This window comes from Drosophila virilis, chromosome 5 (assembly GCF_030788295.1).
Source record: "Drosophila virilis strain 15010-1051.87 chromosome 5, Dvir_AGI_RSII-ME, whole genome shotgun sequence".
Classification (NCBI taxonomy): domain Eukaryota; kingdom Metazoa; phylum Arthropoda; class Insecta; order Diptera; family Drosophilidae; genus Drosophila; species Drosophila virilis.
In genome coordinates, this window is record NC_091547.1 from 9,666,418 (window position 1) to 9,684,895 (window position 18,478).

Below are 18,478 nucleotides of genomic sequence, written 5' to 3' on the forward strand. Positions count from 1 at the left end.
TATTAATAGAATTATTATTTAGTTCCGCGTCTCGGCTAACATTTAGGTTTATAATCGATATTTTCCGCACATATATATATATATATATATATATATACTTGATAATCCGAAATGTGCTATAATATTGTGTGGCTAATGATTACACTTAGTTCTTTAATAAGCTTATCTGTGTTTATATATGTATATAATTTGTTTAAATGTTTTCTTTAGATTTCATATTGATTTCATATTTATTTATATATACTCTGGATCTGCCTTCAATTCTCAGTTTTTCTTCTTTTCATTTACGTTTCTCTTTTCGCTTTTCGCTTTTGTTTTTTTGTTTTTTTTTTGTTTATTTTTTAATTGTTCTTGCGACAATTTTAACAATGTTATTATGATATATTTATATATATGTAGATTTAATGGATTTATGTGTTGTTGTTTGTTTTTCTCCTTTTTTAATTTATTTATAACTCTTACAGATTTTATTTCATATGCTGTTCACGTGTCCAACGAATTGTTAATTATTTTACAATGATATACAGTGTTGGCCTAGTTTGTAAATCGTACAAACGTTAAATAAAATAATGTGAAAAAAACGTAGCAACTAAAAATAATAGGAATTAAATTAGATTGAGTTAAGGTAAAGCATATTGCATTTCAGTTCTACGATTTGTAAACACACACTAAATATGTTTTAAATAATGCATTAAATAAATTAGGCGCAATAAGTGCAAAAACATTTCGAATTGTTTCCTCTCTCTCTCTCTCGCTCTCTCTCTCTCTCTCTCTCTAACAACTAAATGTTTATGTATGTACAAAGTTTTTCAAAAAAAAGTTTCCTGTTTTTCCCTCTCGTTGATTTTCTTCTCCTTGAAACCAAAACTTGAAGTTGCTTCAAAAATATGTATGTGTGTGTGAGAGAGTGTTTGAGTGTGTGTGTGTGTGTGTGTGTGTGTGTGTGTGTGTGTGTGTGTGTGTTGTGTTTGTATACAGCACACGTTCTATAAACTAATGGAAGCTATACAGAGTTTTTTTTTAATATTTCTTTGTCAATTTCAAATAAAAATAAAGTTGTTTTTACAATTTTTATAAATGTTCCTTCGTTTGATTTGCTTCTTTTTTTTTTGATTTTTTGATAGTTTTTCTAACCACTTACTGAGATATTTATATATAACATACATACATATATATATTTATTGATGCATATATATGCATGTGGCGCCACCTAGCGTTGCGCGGCGAGAACAAAATAAAACTATTTCACGTTTTTCTATATTTTGGGATCAAGTCGAGGTGTTTGGGGCTTTATTCCTTATGTCGAGACACTACACTAGCAAAAATTTTACATTACTTTCTAAATATGTGTGTGAGTGTATGTGTGTGTGTTTGTGTATTTCTTTAAGGTTGTTTTCTTTCGTTCTGCTTTGCTTTTGACATATTGTTTTTGCTGGCGCATCTTAAGAAAGTTTTGATATTTTTTACAATTTTTAGTTTTGTTTGTTTCCATCTTTTATCAAAAATACATATTCCATTTCATGTGCTTATCTTCATTTAACTTCAATTACACAGTTATGCATTTGCTACATTTACTTTCTCTGCTTAAAACATAGCTAAGTATTTATATTAATATTTATTTTTATTTTTATTTTTTTTGTTTGCTTCACGCTTTTTGCTTTTTAAAAATTCAATTAACCTTTGTTTTTTTTTTTTGTGTGTTCTGCTTAAAGTTCTTTACAAGCTAATGAGTTTAATTTCTAAGACCTTGATGATTTTGGTTTAATTCTATATTTTTTTAAGGTATTTTTTACTTTTCTTTCTTTTCTAGACAAAATTATAAAGCATTTTTCATATTTGTATATATATGTATGTGTGTGTGTGTGTGTGTGTGTGTGTGTGTGTGTGTGTGTTGCCTATACAATTGTTGTTGCTGCAGCTGTTGCTTTTACAATTTGGGGCGCACTTTCAGTCTCACACTAAACTAATTAGAAGAAGTTGAAGAAAAAACAGTAAATCAAAAGAAAAAAGTTAAATCATATCAGAATTCTGCTACAAAAGAGAATGTACCGCAATTTTGCTCACATTTCGCTTAAATTTATGTAATGTTTCGTTCAAAGAAATTATAATTATAAATGTATGAAAATTCTAACACACATTCAAGTTGTCCCATATTATATAACTAACAAACTGCTCTTGAATTTTGGAGTCGAGTCGAAAAGTGTGCCGTGTCGTGTAGTGTAGTTTAGTGTAAAGCATATTTCATATACAATTAACATTATTAAATTAATATTTACATTTGATACACATTCTAAATTGTGTAATGCAATGCTTTCTCATATATTTTGAATAAATGTTCTCTTTAAATTTTGATTGGGTTTTTTTTTTTTGTTGCTTTTGTTTTTTGCTTTTTAATTCCTGCCAAAAAGTTACGCTCTTCGCTTTAGTTGTTCGCTCTTACGTTTGCTTATCTTTGCTCTCTTCGCTTGGCGCTCTCATTTCTGGCTGAGCGTCAAGCGCTTCTTCTTCTTCTTCTTCTTCTATTCCAGTTGGTTTCGACAACAACAAATGAAACTGTTTTAACTTGCGCTTCCAGTGCTTCGAGTTGAAGCGAAATTTAATGGCGGCGGCAGCGGCGGCGGCGGCAGCGACGACGGTGGCGTTTGTGTTGCTATTGGTGGGCGTGGCAGAGCTGTCGACATCTTCTTCAACTCTCTCGCAGCCAGCGGCGGCAGCGGCGGTGGCGCTTTCTCAACGCTTTTGCTTAGTCGCTTTCTTGCGCTTGCTGGTGCCAGCTGTGCTCGACGATGGCGGCGCCGTAGACGATCCGCTGGCCAGGCCCGATATGCTGGCAAAGGGTGTTGCTGCTCCAGCTGCTGTTGCTGTTGTTGGTGTTGTGTTGCCGCCACCACCTCCACCTCCATTGCCGCCACCGCCGCCGCCGCCGCCGCCTAGCATTGCCGCAGCGTGCAGTGATTCTCAACTACGCTCGGGCGTGCCGTGATGCTGATAGATCTGCTGAAGCTGCTGCTGCTGCTGCTGCTGCTGTTGCTGCTGTTGCTGGCTATGCACCACCTGGCTGCTCGATGTGACCACATCCTGTTGCATATGCTGCTGCTGCTGCTGATGGTGTGCCTGATGCGGCGACTGCTGCTGCTGCTGCATGTGCACCACGTGCTGTTGCATGCCCTGCGGCGTCGGCGGACCCTGCTGCGAACTGTGATGCTGCGGTGTACTGTGATGCATCGGCGTGCTATGATGCTGCGGCGCGCCATGGTGCTGCGGCGTGCCGTGGTGCTGCGGCGTCGGCGGATGCGGCGACGGACTGTACGGGAACTGTTGCTGCAACATATGCAACTTTGCATAAATAAATTTGTTATCGGTTAGTCAAAGCTGGCAGTTGTGTGTGTGTGTGTGTGAGTGTATGTGTGTGTTAGTGTATGAGTATATGTATGTGGCATGAGAGAATGTTCACAAAATGTTGCATTAGATGCGGAGGTTAACGAACACACACAAAGAATGGAAAGGTGAAACTGTATGTTCAAGGATTTCAAATCCTAATGATTGTTTTTATAGGATACTCATCATAAAAGTATCTTCGTTTCAAATTGAATTGACTTCAATATCAGTCGGCTATCCAAACTCAATTACAATGTGAAAATTATTTCTATTTCGACTGATTTAAGTAGCGAGTACTTGTTCGCTAGCGAGTATTAAGTAACGAGTAGACATAGAATCGAGTATATGATGTGTGTAAGCATTAGCTAAAGTAGCGAGTAGAGATTGACAATTTTAACAGCGAGTAACCTTTCAACGAGTATATTTATCGTTCGTATTATATCGTTCGATTAAGATTATAAGCTAGCCTTACAATCTTTATGTAATCGAGCAACTGTGAGCAGCAGTTGTGATAGCGAATGCCAAGACTTTCCACTAACGAGTTATGATTGTGCAAAAGAAATTGTTCATATTGTATATCGTATAATGCGATCTAGTTATACTTTAGTAGAGGGAGTATTCTCATCTCCGAAAAGATGGTGTTTGCATATACTAGTGTGACAATAATCCTCAAATACATGCATAAATAGCTCGAAAACTAGGTTCTTCTATGAAAATCTACTTCGTTTATTAAGATATTTAGACCAAGCCGACATCGTTCGAATCTTCTCTGAAGAGTTAATAAATTTCTGAAGGACGTTATGACCATAGATTAGGCATTCCTTTTTGTTAGGCATATCATCTATCACATATCACCAATATGTTTTTGTATATGTATGTGTGTGTGTTTGTGTGTGTGTGTGCGTTTGCTCGTTAGTTTTTCTTGAGGAACCTACCGAATTCTCTTGACTATGCTCGATAATCTCAATGCTGCCGGTCGTGTTGCCCGATGTATTGTTGAGGGAAATGCCACTGGTATTGGCCACGACATCGTATTTGCCACGCTTGAAGCGTCCGTAGAGCGAACTGTAGGGCAGGTTGTAGTGTATGGCCGCCTGATTGATGGACATTTGACCGACGCTTTTAGGGTAAAAAGAAACGCATTTTGGTTTATTTGAATAGGTATTGAAATTTATGGCATACTTACCGCACTGAGTTCAATGCCTCGTTCATGGCATCCTCGGACCAAGGTGTTGGATTCGAACGCGACAGTTCGATGCCCTCCCGTTTGCAGCGTCCATAAAGTGTTCCTTTGGCATTAAGAATTGTATATGAATTAGCACAAATGGCCAGGCGGCAGGAAACAATTACAAGGGGCGTAATGAACTAGCAGAAGTCCAATAACAAGAAAAGGAAATGATGTTAGCAAACCGGAAGCAGTTTGCACGAATCGACTCAAGGAAACACTATCGAGTAACGAGTGCGAAGAAGAACTATGTCACGTGTGGAGGGGAGAGAACTTCATGTAAAGAGCAACATGAAGCAAGTAACGCGTGTTTCTTCAAGGCCAATGAGCAAAAAGTTTTCTTTAAGTGCAGTGTGACAAATAACGGATATCTCAGGAGAACACAATCATATTAAGACGCAAACATGTAACGAGCAACATGCAGCGAGTAACGAGAAGAAAGTAACGAGTGCCACTAGGGCGTACAATAAATATGTAACGAACGGAGTTAATCGAAGGTAACGAGTGAAGAATCGGTTTATAGAAAGTAACGAATAACGAATGGTGAAAAAGGAACACCAACGAGTAGAATGTAACGAGTATCAGCAGAGTGTACGAGGAGTTTATAATGGAGTATAACGAGTTAATTACAACGAGTGACGAATGGCGCAAAAGAAACACCACCGAGTAGAATGTAACGAGTACCACTAGCGAGCACAATCAATCTATAACTTGTCTTGCGCTAGTGCCGAGGTCAACGAGTGGCGAGTGCCAGCGGCCAGCGGGCAGACCAAATTTGATCGTTACAATGGAAGGGGCTGAACTCACCTGTCGGTATGCCGAATTCGGCACTTGCTTTTTGTACAGACGTATTGCCGGCGCGTATCGCCTCCAATGCACGCTCCAAATCCTCGGGTGTCCACGTGGTTGGTGCGGCATTGAATGGCGCCGCCAGCCGTATGCCCTCGCGACGCGCAATCTTGTAGAGCGTCGATGAGGGTATACCAAACGCTTTGGATGCTTTATTAGCCGATATTTGACCCGAACGCAACGCCTCCAAGGCATTCTGTAAGGCATCCTCGTTCCACGATTTGGTACCGCCCTCCTTCTTAGGCGTTTCGATGCCCAAACGATGAGCACGCTGCCATAAGGTCGTTGATGGTATGCCATAAATGGCAGATGCTTTCGTCAGGCTCATGTTTTGATTCTTTAATGCATCTAAAGCTGAATTCATATCATCTTGTGTCCAAGCTTTGGGACCATTAAACTGACCTTTCTCGCCAGCACTACCACCACCACCAATGCCGCCACCACCACCACCACCAACACCACCGGCGCCGGGGCCGCAAACGCTGCCACCCAGGCCGCCGTGCTGCTGATCCAAATTCGTATAATGCGGCTCATTCTGATCGTGCGGCGAACCGTTGGCGATCATCATTGAGTCCTCGCTCGTATCCGAGTTGTACATGTCTGGAATGGAAATGGAAATGCGATTAGTGGCAAGTTCAAAGGGCTGTGGCACGCTCTTGTGATATTCATATTCTTTCTCTATTAACTTACCCATATGCCCGGTGGACATCATATTGACAATCTCTGGCGTTATAATCATGCCCGGCTCATGCTTGATCTGGCTCGGATCAATCTCCATGACGGTGGCGCCACCGATTTCTGCATGCGTTGCAAGCGCTGCATGCTGTGCCGCATGCACCGCCGCCTGCTGCTGCTGCTGCTGTTGCTGCTGTTGTTGCTGCTGCTGCTGCTGGTGTTGCTGTTGCTGACTCTGCGCCAGCAATTGCTGGGCATGCAAGTGCTGGTGATGATGTGCATGTTGTTGCTGTTGCTGTTGTTGCTGTTGTTGCTGTTGTTGCTGTTGTTGCTGTTGTTGTTGTTGTTGCTGCTGCTGCTGTTGCACATGCACCAGGTGCTTGGCCTCAATCACCTCACTTTTGATATGCTGCGCCAGATTCGAGTTGCTCTCGTCCCCGGTTGCATGGTGATGTGATATTGAGTGCATGGGAGATTGATCGAGCCGATGGATGTGCTGAGCCAAATGATTGTCAATGTCGAGCGGTTCGGTGGGATCTAAAATGTATTATTGAAAAAGATTTTGATTTAGTAAACAAGTTCAAGCAGTCAAATTAATAAAATGCATTATGCAAGTAAATTACAAATAATAAGATTAATATATAACTATTAAATGTAAAATATTTTAGGTCTCACTTTTTATTTCTAACTATGGAATATGCCAAGGCCAAGGCTTCTTATCTTAAGGCCTTTCGCGAATTAATTATTAATTAATTAATGAATTAATTAATGACTATTTCATATAAGGTCATTAACTTGGTAATTAAGCAACATAAATATATTTATTCAATTAATTATGCAAAAATTATGAAATTCTCTCTCGTAACTATCTCAAGGAAACATTAGCTTCTGTAAAGATGTCCAAATATTCTTAAATAACCGGATATTTATCGATAAATGACAGTTAAAGCAGCTGCTAATGACATTGAGTAATTAATGAAATACCCAAAGTAATTAGTCAAGTAATTATGTCGAAATTATTGATGCACAAAATGTTTGTTAAAAGACAATTTTACATATAATATTAAGAAAGAAAAGTTCTTCGGCCTCAAACTCATTTCCAAAGATCTTTGTTGGAATTCATTTGAAGGGCATCTCTCACTTTGCGGAAAATTCAATCCGTCTTGGGTTCAAAGACTTATTTGAGACGTGTTACTCACTTTTCGCAGCAACCAAGCAAATTTGATGTATTTACAAGATTATTGATAAGTATTAAGCTTTGTTTTTCAACTTAACCCATATTATTTCTAATGACAAATTATTGCAAGAGAACTTTTTTGAGTGTGAACTAATTCTTAAGCTGTTCAGCTCGAGTTTAAATCTAGAGTATGCAGCTTGTCCTTGGATTCCTTCGATTCTTTTCAAATACCAAGATCTTAAGTCAACTGTTGCATATTATAACTACCTTATATATATATTTAGTTATATTTATTATATTAATTGTAAAATTTCAAAGTGTTGCGCTACCGAAACTCACTTGATAGATCGCGTGTATCGGTGCTGGGGTTGCACGATAGATCGACGTGTTCCGTAACGGTGACTGGTGTGGCCGATGGTGCTGGTGGTTCCGGTGTGAAGTCCAGAAAGCCCATGGGCACGCCCAACAGACCGCCGTTCTGCACATGGGTTGGGTTTTTGGGGAAGGGATAAGAGAATTGCAATATGTTAAAAATGGCTCAAATAGTGGGCTAGAGAATGTGACAGCACAGTGTGCGGGCACGGGGTCAGTACAAGGTGTGTGTGTGTGACTGATTGATTGATTGATTGACAGATTGATTGACTGAGAGAGAGAGAGAGAAAGATAGAGACGCGACTCGCAGCTGCGGCGACACTTACCATGCCCATGCCTAAACTAGTCATATTTTTATCTTTTCCGTCGCGCGCTACTACAATTTGTGTCACAATCGCCTGGCCGCTCACGCCCGCTGCATTATTCGATGTGGACGAGTTGGATGCCGGCGAGGCCACCGACTGCTCTGTCTTGCAGATCTTTTGCGGCTTGTTATCGCTATCGGAGTCGTCGCCAGCTGTTGCCACTGGTATATAATTGCCGTCTGCTGTTTGCTGTAGACTCACGATCGATGTTTGATTTTGTCCCTGGATGAGTATCGTTTGCGGATGATGGTGTTGTTGTTGTTGTTGCTGTTGTTGTTGCTGATGCTGTTGTTGCTGATGTTGTTGTTGCTGTTGCTGCTGGTGGTGTGCCGGCTGTGGTTGCTGGCCGGCGGCGTTGCCACCCAGTTGCAAATCTGGCGATTTGGAGCGTTTACGCAGTCGCGATTTACGCGGCGTTGGCTGCAATTGCTGCTGCTGCTGCTGCTGCTGTTGCTGCTGCTGCAACTGTTGCAAGCTGCTGCTTGTGCCGCCGCCTGTGTTGCTCAGCAGCTGCTGACCGGCCGCGTTGGCCAACTGTATGCCACTGATTGTTGCAAGCGTATGCTGTGTCAGCAGCGCACTATTCACCAGTTGCTCCTGTTGCTGCTGCTGCTGCTGTTGCTGCTGCTGTTGCTGCTGCTGCTGTTGTTGCTGTTGTTGCTGCTGATGGTGCTGTTGCTGCTGCTCGATTGTGGGCGAGGGCGCGCCGGGCACTAGGCTCGCGTTCACAATGTTCCCAACAACCGCCTGCTGTATGTTCTCCGATACGGTTATTGTCGCCGATGCCGCGTCATTTAAATCATCCGCATTCTCAGCCGGCTCGCAGAGGCCTTTGATTTTCAATTGTTCTGCGGTGCGCAGCAAGCCCTGCAAGAATCGTAAGAAAAAACATAAAGAACAGTTAGTACAGAACGTTCAATTAAGAATAAATGTGCATTAAACTGAATGTTAAAACATGAAACATTAACAATCAGACACTGACAAGAATTAAGATTCCCAACCTGTTTAAGCAATCGGTTATATGTATAATAGTTGCCCTTTCTTAAAATTAAACATTTAACTTTAAAATTAACACAAGCTAAGTTTGTATTTGCCTTAAGAACTCCCAAACAGTTTTAGCAATAAATAACATGTATTGTTTTCACTTTTAGAATTCCCAACCTGTTCAAGCAACAAATTATATGTAGTTGCCCCTATGGAAAACTTCTCCTTCTCCTCCTTCTTTCTTTTCTATTCAACCATATATATCGTTATCTCTTTACAACTCTCTCTCTCCTTATCTCTCTTTGTCAACGTATTTATCGCTCTTATATGCTCAAATTCTACTTTAGGCATATTCGTAAACGTTTCGCTTATATAGATGTCTTTTTCTCTCTCTCGTTCACTTTATTTATTTCATGTCCGCCATCCCTAAACGTTACACTGGCTAAAGTTTTTCGATTTCATAACGGGTCGAACATAACATTTCTTTGGATTTCGCTGGAATATTTGGCGAATCTTCGACAGCGATGCGAATGTCTTCCAAAACTAGCCACACCCATTTGGCTGGGCCACCCACAGACTGGGCAACAGACAGATAGACAGACAGACAGGCAGAAAAAAACACACAGATGAGAGGAAAAAAATTGGTGTTGTTTTGTCGCTGGGCTGCTTTGGGGCTGTAGCAGTCATTACGGCTGGGCTGGCGCTTGTCTTTGGTTTTGGACAGGGCCTCCCCATTTGGCATGGTCACTAACTGAGTCCAGTTTCGCCCGTTGGCAAACGCCCACTGCTCGGTAGCCAGCGTTGACCTGCCTACCCCGTCCACCCACGGCCGCAGACCGAATGGCCACTGCAGTTGGCAGCCCGTCGCAGCAATTGGACAGACAAATATTTACTTCAGAAGTTTTTCTTTTAAGCAGTGCGACGGAGATGCTTTTCTTTTCGTTTCGTTTTGCTTCTTTTTATAATTTTTTTTTTTTTTTTGCTCCTCTTTATTTTTACCAGCCTCAGAGCCGCACTCAACCCCAAGCGCATTTGATATTTTCTTCGGTTTTTTTTTTATGCTTCGCATTTTAAATTAAAAATACGGAAAAAACACTCCGGCGCACACGCACAGAAGGCGCGGCCGGGGACTGGCAGGCGGGCGGGCGGGGCTAGGGTTGGCCAAAGTTAAGGGTGAGAAAGGCTGAGAGAACTAAAGAAAAAATTCTTATTACCGCCTCTTGGCTGCGGTGTCCCTTGGCAGTCGAAGAAACAAAAAACCAAAAAAAAAAAAAGCAAAGAAATTAAGGCGAAAAATTGAGTAGGTTGAAAAAATTTGTGTACCCGTTACAGACCCGCCCACCTATTGACCTAACCGAAACCCCCCACCACCCACTCCCCGGTCCAGTGCAAGTCCAGTTTCCAGTTGTGTTCTGTGTGCTTTAAACAAAAAAAAAAAGAATCTTTTCTTCTTCGACACGACAAAAATATATGTATATATATATGTATATGCATGCGGATATATGTATATGTATTCATATATAGGTGCGTGGTGCGGGGGGAGGGGTCGCAGAACCTTCGAATAAATGAAAGAAATTTCTTGTTGTTGTAGCTGTAGATGCAAATGGCTGGCGCCGGAAACGGAACTACGGGGGCATGGGCCAGCGGCGGTTGGTTGGCCGGGGCAGGAGGCAAGTGGAGGCATGTAAAGGATGCATGATTGCTTGGAAGGGTTGCGGAATTGCGCGGAAAGGGGGGAGGGGTGTGTAGCTGGCGGATTTTGTGGTCGTTGCCGCTGCTGCGGCTCATCAACGCGACGGCAGCGCCCGCGCCCAGGTCCACGTCCACGGCCACCCGGCCACACAACGCCTTATTTATTTATTTAAGTTAACAAAATAAGAATCAAAAAGAAAACAGCAACAACAATATTAATAAGAAGGGTACAAATAAAAAATAAAAAGAAAAATACATAACAAATTTACGCAACTTTTTCTGCAGCTACTCGCACTTTTCTTGGCCCTTGTTGGCCAACGCCAGCGCCAGCGTCTCGCTCGGCACTTTATTAAAAATAACAAGAAATTGCCAACAACAAGAAAAGGTAAAAAAATTGTACACAATATGCGAGAATTTATCATCGAGCCGAACATTAAATATCTTAAGAGACGACTGCACGCGTTTTATTCAACTATTTGCATTTTAATTTAATTTTTAGACAAATAATAAAGTAAAAACTAAAATGAAATGTATTTTTCTTAATCAAATTATTATTTTCTTTACTATATAAAACTGTGCTCCCACTAAAAATCTATTCCGTTGTTCGAGGGCACATTAAAAAATTATACAAAATATTTGCGGAGCTTTCAATTTTGCTGTCTTTAAAAACAAGTTAGTCTACAACTAAAAGTTTGCTGAAGAATGTATTTTTTTTAACCAAACGGGATATGACAATTTAGCTGATTCTCTGAACCATCTACTATATGAACATATAAATATATATATATATCTTTTAAATATATATATATATGTATATATATATGCATTTACATCTAAAGAAGTCACGCAGTTTTTAAGTGCGCATTCATATGCGGATTTCTAATCTGAACTTTTCATCAAGTTTTTCACAACAACAAAATTAGCTTTTAATTTTTACTCTAAGAAGGCCACAACTGAAAAAATGTCAACTAAAGCGACTCGAAACCAAAAAATATCGCCTGCGGGACAGTTTAGCCATATCCAAGAACTATATAACACTATTTTAGCCCTTTTTCGACTAGTTACCATAAAAAATCAATCAAAAATAACAAACGGACTATTCCATTCTGAAAAACCTTCAGCTCCTAATCAAGTAGCCTAACTAACTATAATTATCAATTTATAATCGAGCTTAATCAAATCTATAGCTAAAATTTTTGAAACAGCAAAATGAATTCCCACTGTATTGACATAACTTGTAAATATATATTTATCTATATTTTATAGCTTTTTTTTTTATTTATAAATAACATGTTTCCACACAAAATCCTAATACCCACAGCTCCAGCAGAGCATTCGACGGGGGAAAAAAAGGGCAGATAGAAAAAGAGTTTGGCGCACAAAATTTAAATAAATTTGCGAGCCTCGCGCAGCAGAATGGCTAGAAGAAGGACTTGGCCAGTTTCTTGGCACATTTTTTCTTGCCTCCACTTTCCACGTTATTGTTGTTGTTGTTGTATATTTCTTGTTTAGCATTTCTTGTTTTTAATTACGTTGCCGACGTCAACGTCGACGCCGGCGCTCTAATAGCCCGAGCGAAAAGGGGCTGCAAGGGTTCTTAGCTGAAACTTGGACTTGGGTTTATGTACAGCAACAAAAAAAAAACAAAAACGAAGAAAAAAAAGGTTGCAAGAAAATCTTAAAAAAAAAACTGTTACAAATGGCAGTTAGCATCCCCTTTTCGGAGAACACAAACAAAAAAAAAAAAGATGAAACAAAATCAGAGCGGGCCGGCCACGCCCACCGCCTCGTACACAGGCATCGATTATCAGCAATGGAATCGAGCGTCGAGCGAGTTCCAATTAAAAAATCTGCATGTGACCAAAGTCAAATCAATGCGTTCGGGTTAAGCTCGGCGAGCAGCAGGAACAGGATCTGAACCAGGATGAGCAACAGGAGCAGGGGTGGATCTGAGACAACGGGGGCACAAATCTCCATTGAAATTCTAACGCAATTAGTGCATGAAAATGAAGCGCCAACGCTGCGTATGAGTGATATATAGCTTAAATGGCACAATGGCCAAAGCAGAAACAAGTCGCAGCCAACAAGGCAAATCCTGGCCAGGACCAGAACAAAGCCAACTCACACACACACACACAGACACACACACACACACACATATATATATAATTGAAAAGCGAGCTGACAGCAACAACAAAGCTGAGCCACAGCTAAAAAATGGCTGCAGTAGTTGGGGGGGGGTGGCGGATGCGGCTGGGGGTGCGGGCTGAGTGTGCCAGTGAGCTGCGGAAGGAAGCAAAAAATTGCCAAGAATTGACCAAAGGCAAAATCTGTCTAAGCCATAAATGCAGCTGCACTGCAGGCAACGGTTAACAAAGGTTGCCAATTGACAACTATTTGATTTCCAGTTGAAATCGAGAGCTCTGCGAAATTCTCTGCGTGCTATCGACAAATTTGAACGATTGCCTCTGCAATTATCGATAGCTTTTTTATATCGCTACGTTTTCTAACACTACTTCCTTGAGGTTATATTGTTATCGATTATAAGCAATTAATTGCAAATATAAAAAAATATTAAAATTTATCCGTATTAATAATCAAGGAAAGTACTTTATGTTTAATAACCATTTTTATCTGTTTTAAGATTTTCGATAAATAAAATTATTCGCAATTATCGATAGTTTTTGATTAAAAGAGATGGTTTTGACTGATTTCCAATGGACGTAACTCAAATATACGACTGTTGAACTGTATTAAAACTATCAAAGATAGTTTTTAAATATATATTATATATAAACTATTTATCATCAGAACTTTTAAAGAACTCTGAGATAAGAACTCTAATTAGAAGAAAGACTATTGATGACTCCCCTCTTAAAAGACTCCCTTTTAAGATTCAGAGATAAGAATTTCATTGTAATCTTAAGAATCTGATTAGAATTCCAGCGATAGATTTGAAAAGCACAGAGTTATAAATAGAACATAATAATATAATTTAATTATACATATTTGCATGACAAAGTAATTTGGACTATGTAAAAAAAAAATCAATAATTACCAATGCAACTAAATACAATTAAAAAACATAAAGAGTAAAAAAATACAAAAACAAAAAAATCGCGGACTGACAAATGAGCGGAAGGAAGATAAAAATATAATAAAGAAACGGGGTACAGCGAAAAAAATAACACAAATAGAGTAAAATAAAACAAATATATGGTAAAAAGCGCTTACTTACAGCCCAGTTGGCAAATGGGCAGTGGCTGAGGTAAAGCGGGCTACGGGTTACGGTTAAGGGGGTAGCCGGTAGGAGGAATGGGATGTAACGGTAGTGAAGTGTAGGTAAATATGCATGGGCAGCACAAGTTCCCAGGAACCGCTCGGCACAGACCTATCAAAGACAATGGCCACATTCAAGGGTTTAAAATTTCAGCATTTGCATCCTGGCCACAGAAACGAGCACGAGCGAGAGCGAGAGACTGAGGGAGTGAGAGAGAGAGAGAGAGTGAAGGAGAGCGTGGCGAGAGTGTGAGAGTGCGAGGTGGAGTGAGGACGGCGAGAGCAACTGAAGGTTCGGGCGCCATGGAGCATACCGTAATTTCATTTCATTTCATTTAGCATTTTTTCGTTATTTTTTTTTCTGCTGCTGCTGCTGCTGCTGCCCATGTACTTCGTCTTCTTCTTGTTCTTCTTGTTTCTGGTTCCTTCAGAGTTGTACAGTTCTACAGTTGCGTGCATTTGTCATTTATGTGCTTGATTTTTTTTTTTCCAAAAGCTTTTGCTTTTCTATTTGTTTTCGTTTTCGTTTTTTTTTTTTTTTTGTGCTTCTGCTTGTGCTGATGAAATCTCCATTGATGCTGATTTTTCTAGCAAATTACAAGGCATCAATATTGAAATTCAAGTACATGTCGCTCTGGCAGAGGTGGGGGAGGGGGGTAAGGGGAAGGGGGCGCCTTAAGGGGGTTGAGCGTTGTTCATAAAAGGAAAATAATTGCATGCAAATGAGCTGCTTTTGCGTGCTGAATTTTTACAGTCAGATTATTAGCATCGACACACAGCATATGTCGGGGCGGGGGGCGTGGCCGTATAGAATGAAAAAAAAAAAGGTATTTGCATATTGACACATTTGTTGCATGCCACATACAATGTGTGTGCGACTCACAGGGATACATAATGATAATAACTGTATAATGAGAATTTAAAGCTCAAGAGTTGATTTGTCAAAAATGTGCAAAAGCTTAGGGATACACGTGAGAAGAAGAATCTATGAAAATTTGTTGGGTTTTCTCTAGAACTTAGAGAATACAAGTGCAAAAGAAGAAGAATCCAAGAAAATTTGTTGGGTTTTCCCTTGACCCTAATATTATGTGTATCATATCTATCTATGGGTCGACTTTAGTCTATGTATATATATTTTAATTCTATTATATATTATAATAATATATTCCAAGCCAAATCAATGTATATATAGTCTAATATATATAGTATATATCCCCTTTAACCTGCACCCCTTAGAAACCACAATTGAATTGCTTTTCGCTCTGCAAAACTGACGTCAGAAACAGCCAAAAAAAAATGAAGACAGAAATGCTTAAAATTAAACTTAAAAGTTTGTTGGGCTTTCAAAAGCTTAAAACCCAACTCAAAAGTATTTACTGCAAATAAACCAATTATACAATTATTTGTTGTTCGCTTGTTGTAGCTGTTGTTGTTGTTGTTGTTGTTGTCGATATATTTACCTGTAACGAGACAGAAAAGAGAAATTTTGCAAATTAGTTAAAAATGTAGAAATTAATTAAAGACAATCAAAAGAGGCCTGATACATGTGTGTGTGTGTGTGTGTGTGTGTATTATTAATAGGCACGAGTGTGTTTGTGCGTGTGTGTGTATTTAAAGAATTCCAGGGTTGCATGCTGGTTGTAAGCTTTTGGGGCTTTTTCGAAAGCGGAACCAAACCAGTTGCCCCAATGCTGCTGCTGAGCCTGTGAATGAGCGCATCATCAACACGCGACAGACAAAGATCGACGGATCGTTTTTGGCATATGAGAGCGTGTGCGAAAGAGATGGCGCACAAGCGCGAAGCAACAATTTCAACGGTAATTACCAAAGCAAGACAAGAAATCAATCCTAATGACAAAACGAAAATTGTAGCAATTGTAAGCTCTCAACTGTGTCTGTACATATATATATATATATATATATATATTTGTATGTATGAACATGCGCATGTATGGGTGCAGCCTGGGAAAATGCGATGGTCAGCGTTAATTAAATTAAGCAACAGCTTCCTCGGCGCCCTTTCGAGGAAGCGTTTTGTAGCAGATACAAAAAAAAAAAAAAAAACAACTTAAATCAAATACAGCAACAGCAACAACAACAACAACAACAAGTATTCACCAAATGGCAAACGAACAACGAGAAATTGGTGCGCAAGTAAATTACGGAATTGCTCAAGTGCTGATTGAGAATTACACGCGAGGTGAATTTACCCATGGTAAATGAAAGAGTGAAGAGTGTCGAAACAGAGTGGAGATTATTGAGTGTAGCTTTGCTGCGGGTGACAACGCAAGAGCGAGTAAGAGAAAGAGAGATAGAGAGGGAGAGCGAGAAAGAGAGAGTTGAAAATGAACTAATGTCCAAGCAAAAAAATGATGAAGAAGAAGCAGCAGCAGCAGCAGCAGCAGCAGTGGTCGATGGCGACGTTCGCTAGCTGCAAAAAGTTTATTGAACTTTTTTCGACGTTTCGTTTGCTTATATAGCTTCATTATGTGCCTTTGCTGTTGCTATTGTAGCGACTGGAAAGGTGTACAAAACTACAAACGCATATTAATGAGCTTTGCATGCGTCTGTGTGTGCGCGTATTTTTGTAATAAATTAACAGAGCCGAATACTATGGCGTGCCAGTAAAGAAATGTATTGAAAGCAAATAAATCAACTGAACAAATTGCAAGCTTTCAAGCTGTGCTATTAAATACACATAATTGAGCAGCATGCACACACACACACACACACACACATACACTCGATGTACATATGTATAGATATGTAGCTACAGTTGGCAATTCACAGGTGCCAGTGCGAGTCGCAATGCATGTCAAACTGTTTATAGGCTAACTGGCGTGCATAACTACAAATGTAAACAACAAATTGGTTGTGAAGTAGGTAGAGGCAGCAAAAACAGGGCAACGCCAACCAACGACCTTCAATCATAAAAAATGAGAAGTAATAAAAACATCAACAACACACAAAAGCAGCAGCAGCAGCAGCAGCAGCAGCAGAGACGGCAGCGCAGTCATAAAGAAAGTCAAACGAACGAAAGCGTTGGCAAAACATACGAACATACAAACATATACATATGTATAATAAAAAGGGAAAAACGCAATTTTAGATTGAAAGCGGCCGGCGAATGCTTCACACAGAAACACACACTCACACACACACACACACACATGCACACAATCACACACATGCATGCATGCAAGAAGTGAAAATGTATGAATGAATCCAAGTGTCGGGCCGTTTGTGTGTAACGTCGTAACGCAAACAAAAACGCTACGTAGAGCGTAAACGTAAAACGCGACTTTTGATATTGAGCGAAATGTAAAGAATAAAAATAAACTGAATAAAAAAAAAAACCCCCAATTCAATTGATAGACAGCGAGACGGACAGACAGAGAGAAAAAGGAGAACACTTGCCGGCACAGAAAATGCGGCACAAAGCGAAACGAGCGCTAAACGAGTCGACCAAAACAAAAAAAAAAAAACAATGCTATGAAAAATATATAAAAAAAAAGCAACAACAAAAATAATCATAAAAAATGCTCAAAGTCAAACACACACACACACACACACACACGTAAACAAGCGACAGAAGGCAAATACATAAAAGAAAACAAAAAGTAAAAGTTGAATTTTTCCAAAGAAACTGCCGAGCAAAACACAGAATCACGCGAAAAATAATAATAATAAAATACAAGCAGAAAAAGCAAAGCGACAACGGCGACGACAAAACAAATAACGTGTGGGAAGCGTGTGCGAGAAGATGAGATAAAGACGTAAGAAGAGTCTGTGGGGAGCGGGGGTGTAATGTGGAGAGGTGAGAGGCAGCCATAACAACTACGCGCCAGACAAGCAGACGCAGCAGCAGCGCACAAAGCGTGCGATAAAAAGCTTTAAGAACTAAGCAATTTTTATAGCCTTGTCTACGAGCTACGAGAGCAAAAGAAAATATAGAAAAAACGGCACATAAGACGCCACTGTCTCAGACAGTAAGACGTTACCGGCAGAGGGGAATGGGGGTTAACAGCGCAAAAGAGAACTGACAACATGTGGAGTTAAAGTAGCAGCAGCTGAGAAGTTGCACAAGTGCCGGTTTAATTCACACACACACACACACACACACAGCAAACTCAAACACATGTACACACGTACAGAGCAAATATATGTTAAGCAGCTGTTAAATGGATAGCAGTAACAGTAGCAGCTGCGTCGAAACGCTGCTCCCACGTAGGATAACGGCACTGGCCACTTAAGTCCAAAAATAAGTATTTTACCGTTTAAATGTGTATGTATATATATGTGTGTGTGTGTGTGTGTGAGTACTGCTAAGAGAAGAGAGGGAACTGTAAAAGTTGAACTTAAGCTTCACTTGTTGATGCTGCGACAGGAAATAAGCATCAAAGCAAAACAGTTGCTGCATTTTAAAGTGGAACTAAACATTTTTGAGGGAGATAGCGAAAAACAGATTGAACCTTAGCGAAT

General features: G+C 40.0%; 1 protein-coding gene across 1 annotated transcript in view; it reads right to left on the reverse strand.

Annotated features, from left to right (window-relative positions):
• Positions 1-289: 289 nt before the first annotated feature.
• Positions 290-18,478, reverse strand: part of psq (pipsqueak) — a 59,242-nt gene continuing 41,053 nt past the window's right edge. The window contains exons 4-10 of the mRNA XM_032436088.2: positions 8,003-8,908; positions 7,644-7,782; positions 6,143-6,664; positions 5,411-6,052; positions 4,565-4,667; positions 4,314-4,497; positions 290-3,336 (exon numbers count right to left, since the gene is read on the reverse strand). Of these exons, the coding sequence (XP_032291979.1) occupies positions 2,959-3,336; positions 4,314-4,497; positions 4,565-4,667; positions 5,411-6,052; positions 6,143-6,664; positions 7,644-7,782; positions 8,003-8,908 (2,874 nt within the window). The 3' untranslated portion in view covers positions 290-2,958. The remainder of the gene's footprint in view (positions 3,337-4,313; positions 4,498-4,564; positions 4,668-5,410; positions 6,053-6,142; positions 6,665-7,643; positions 7,783-8,002; positions 8,909-18,478) is intronic.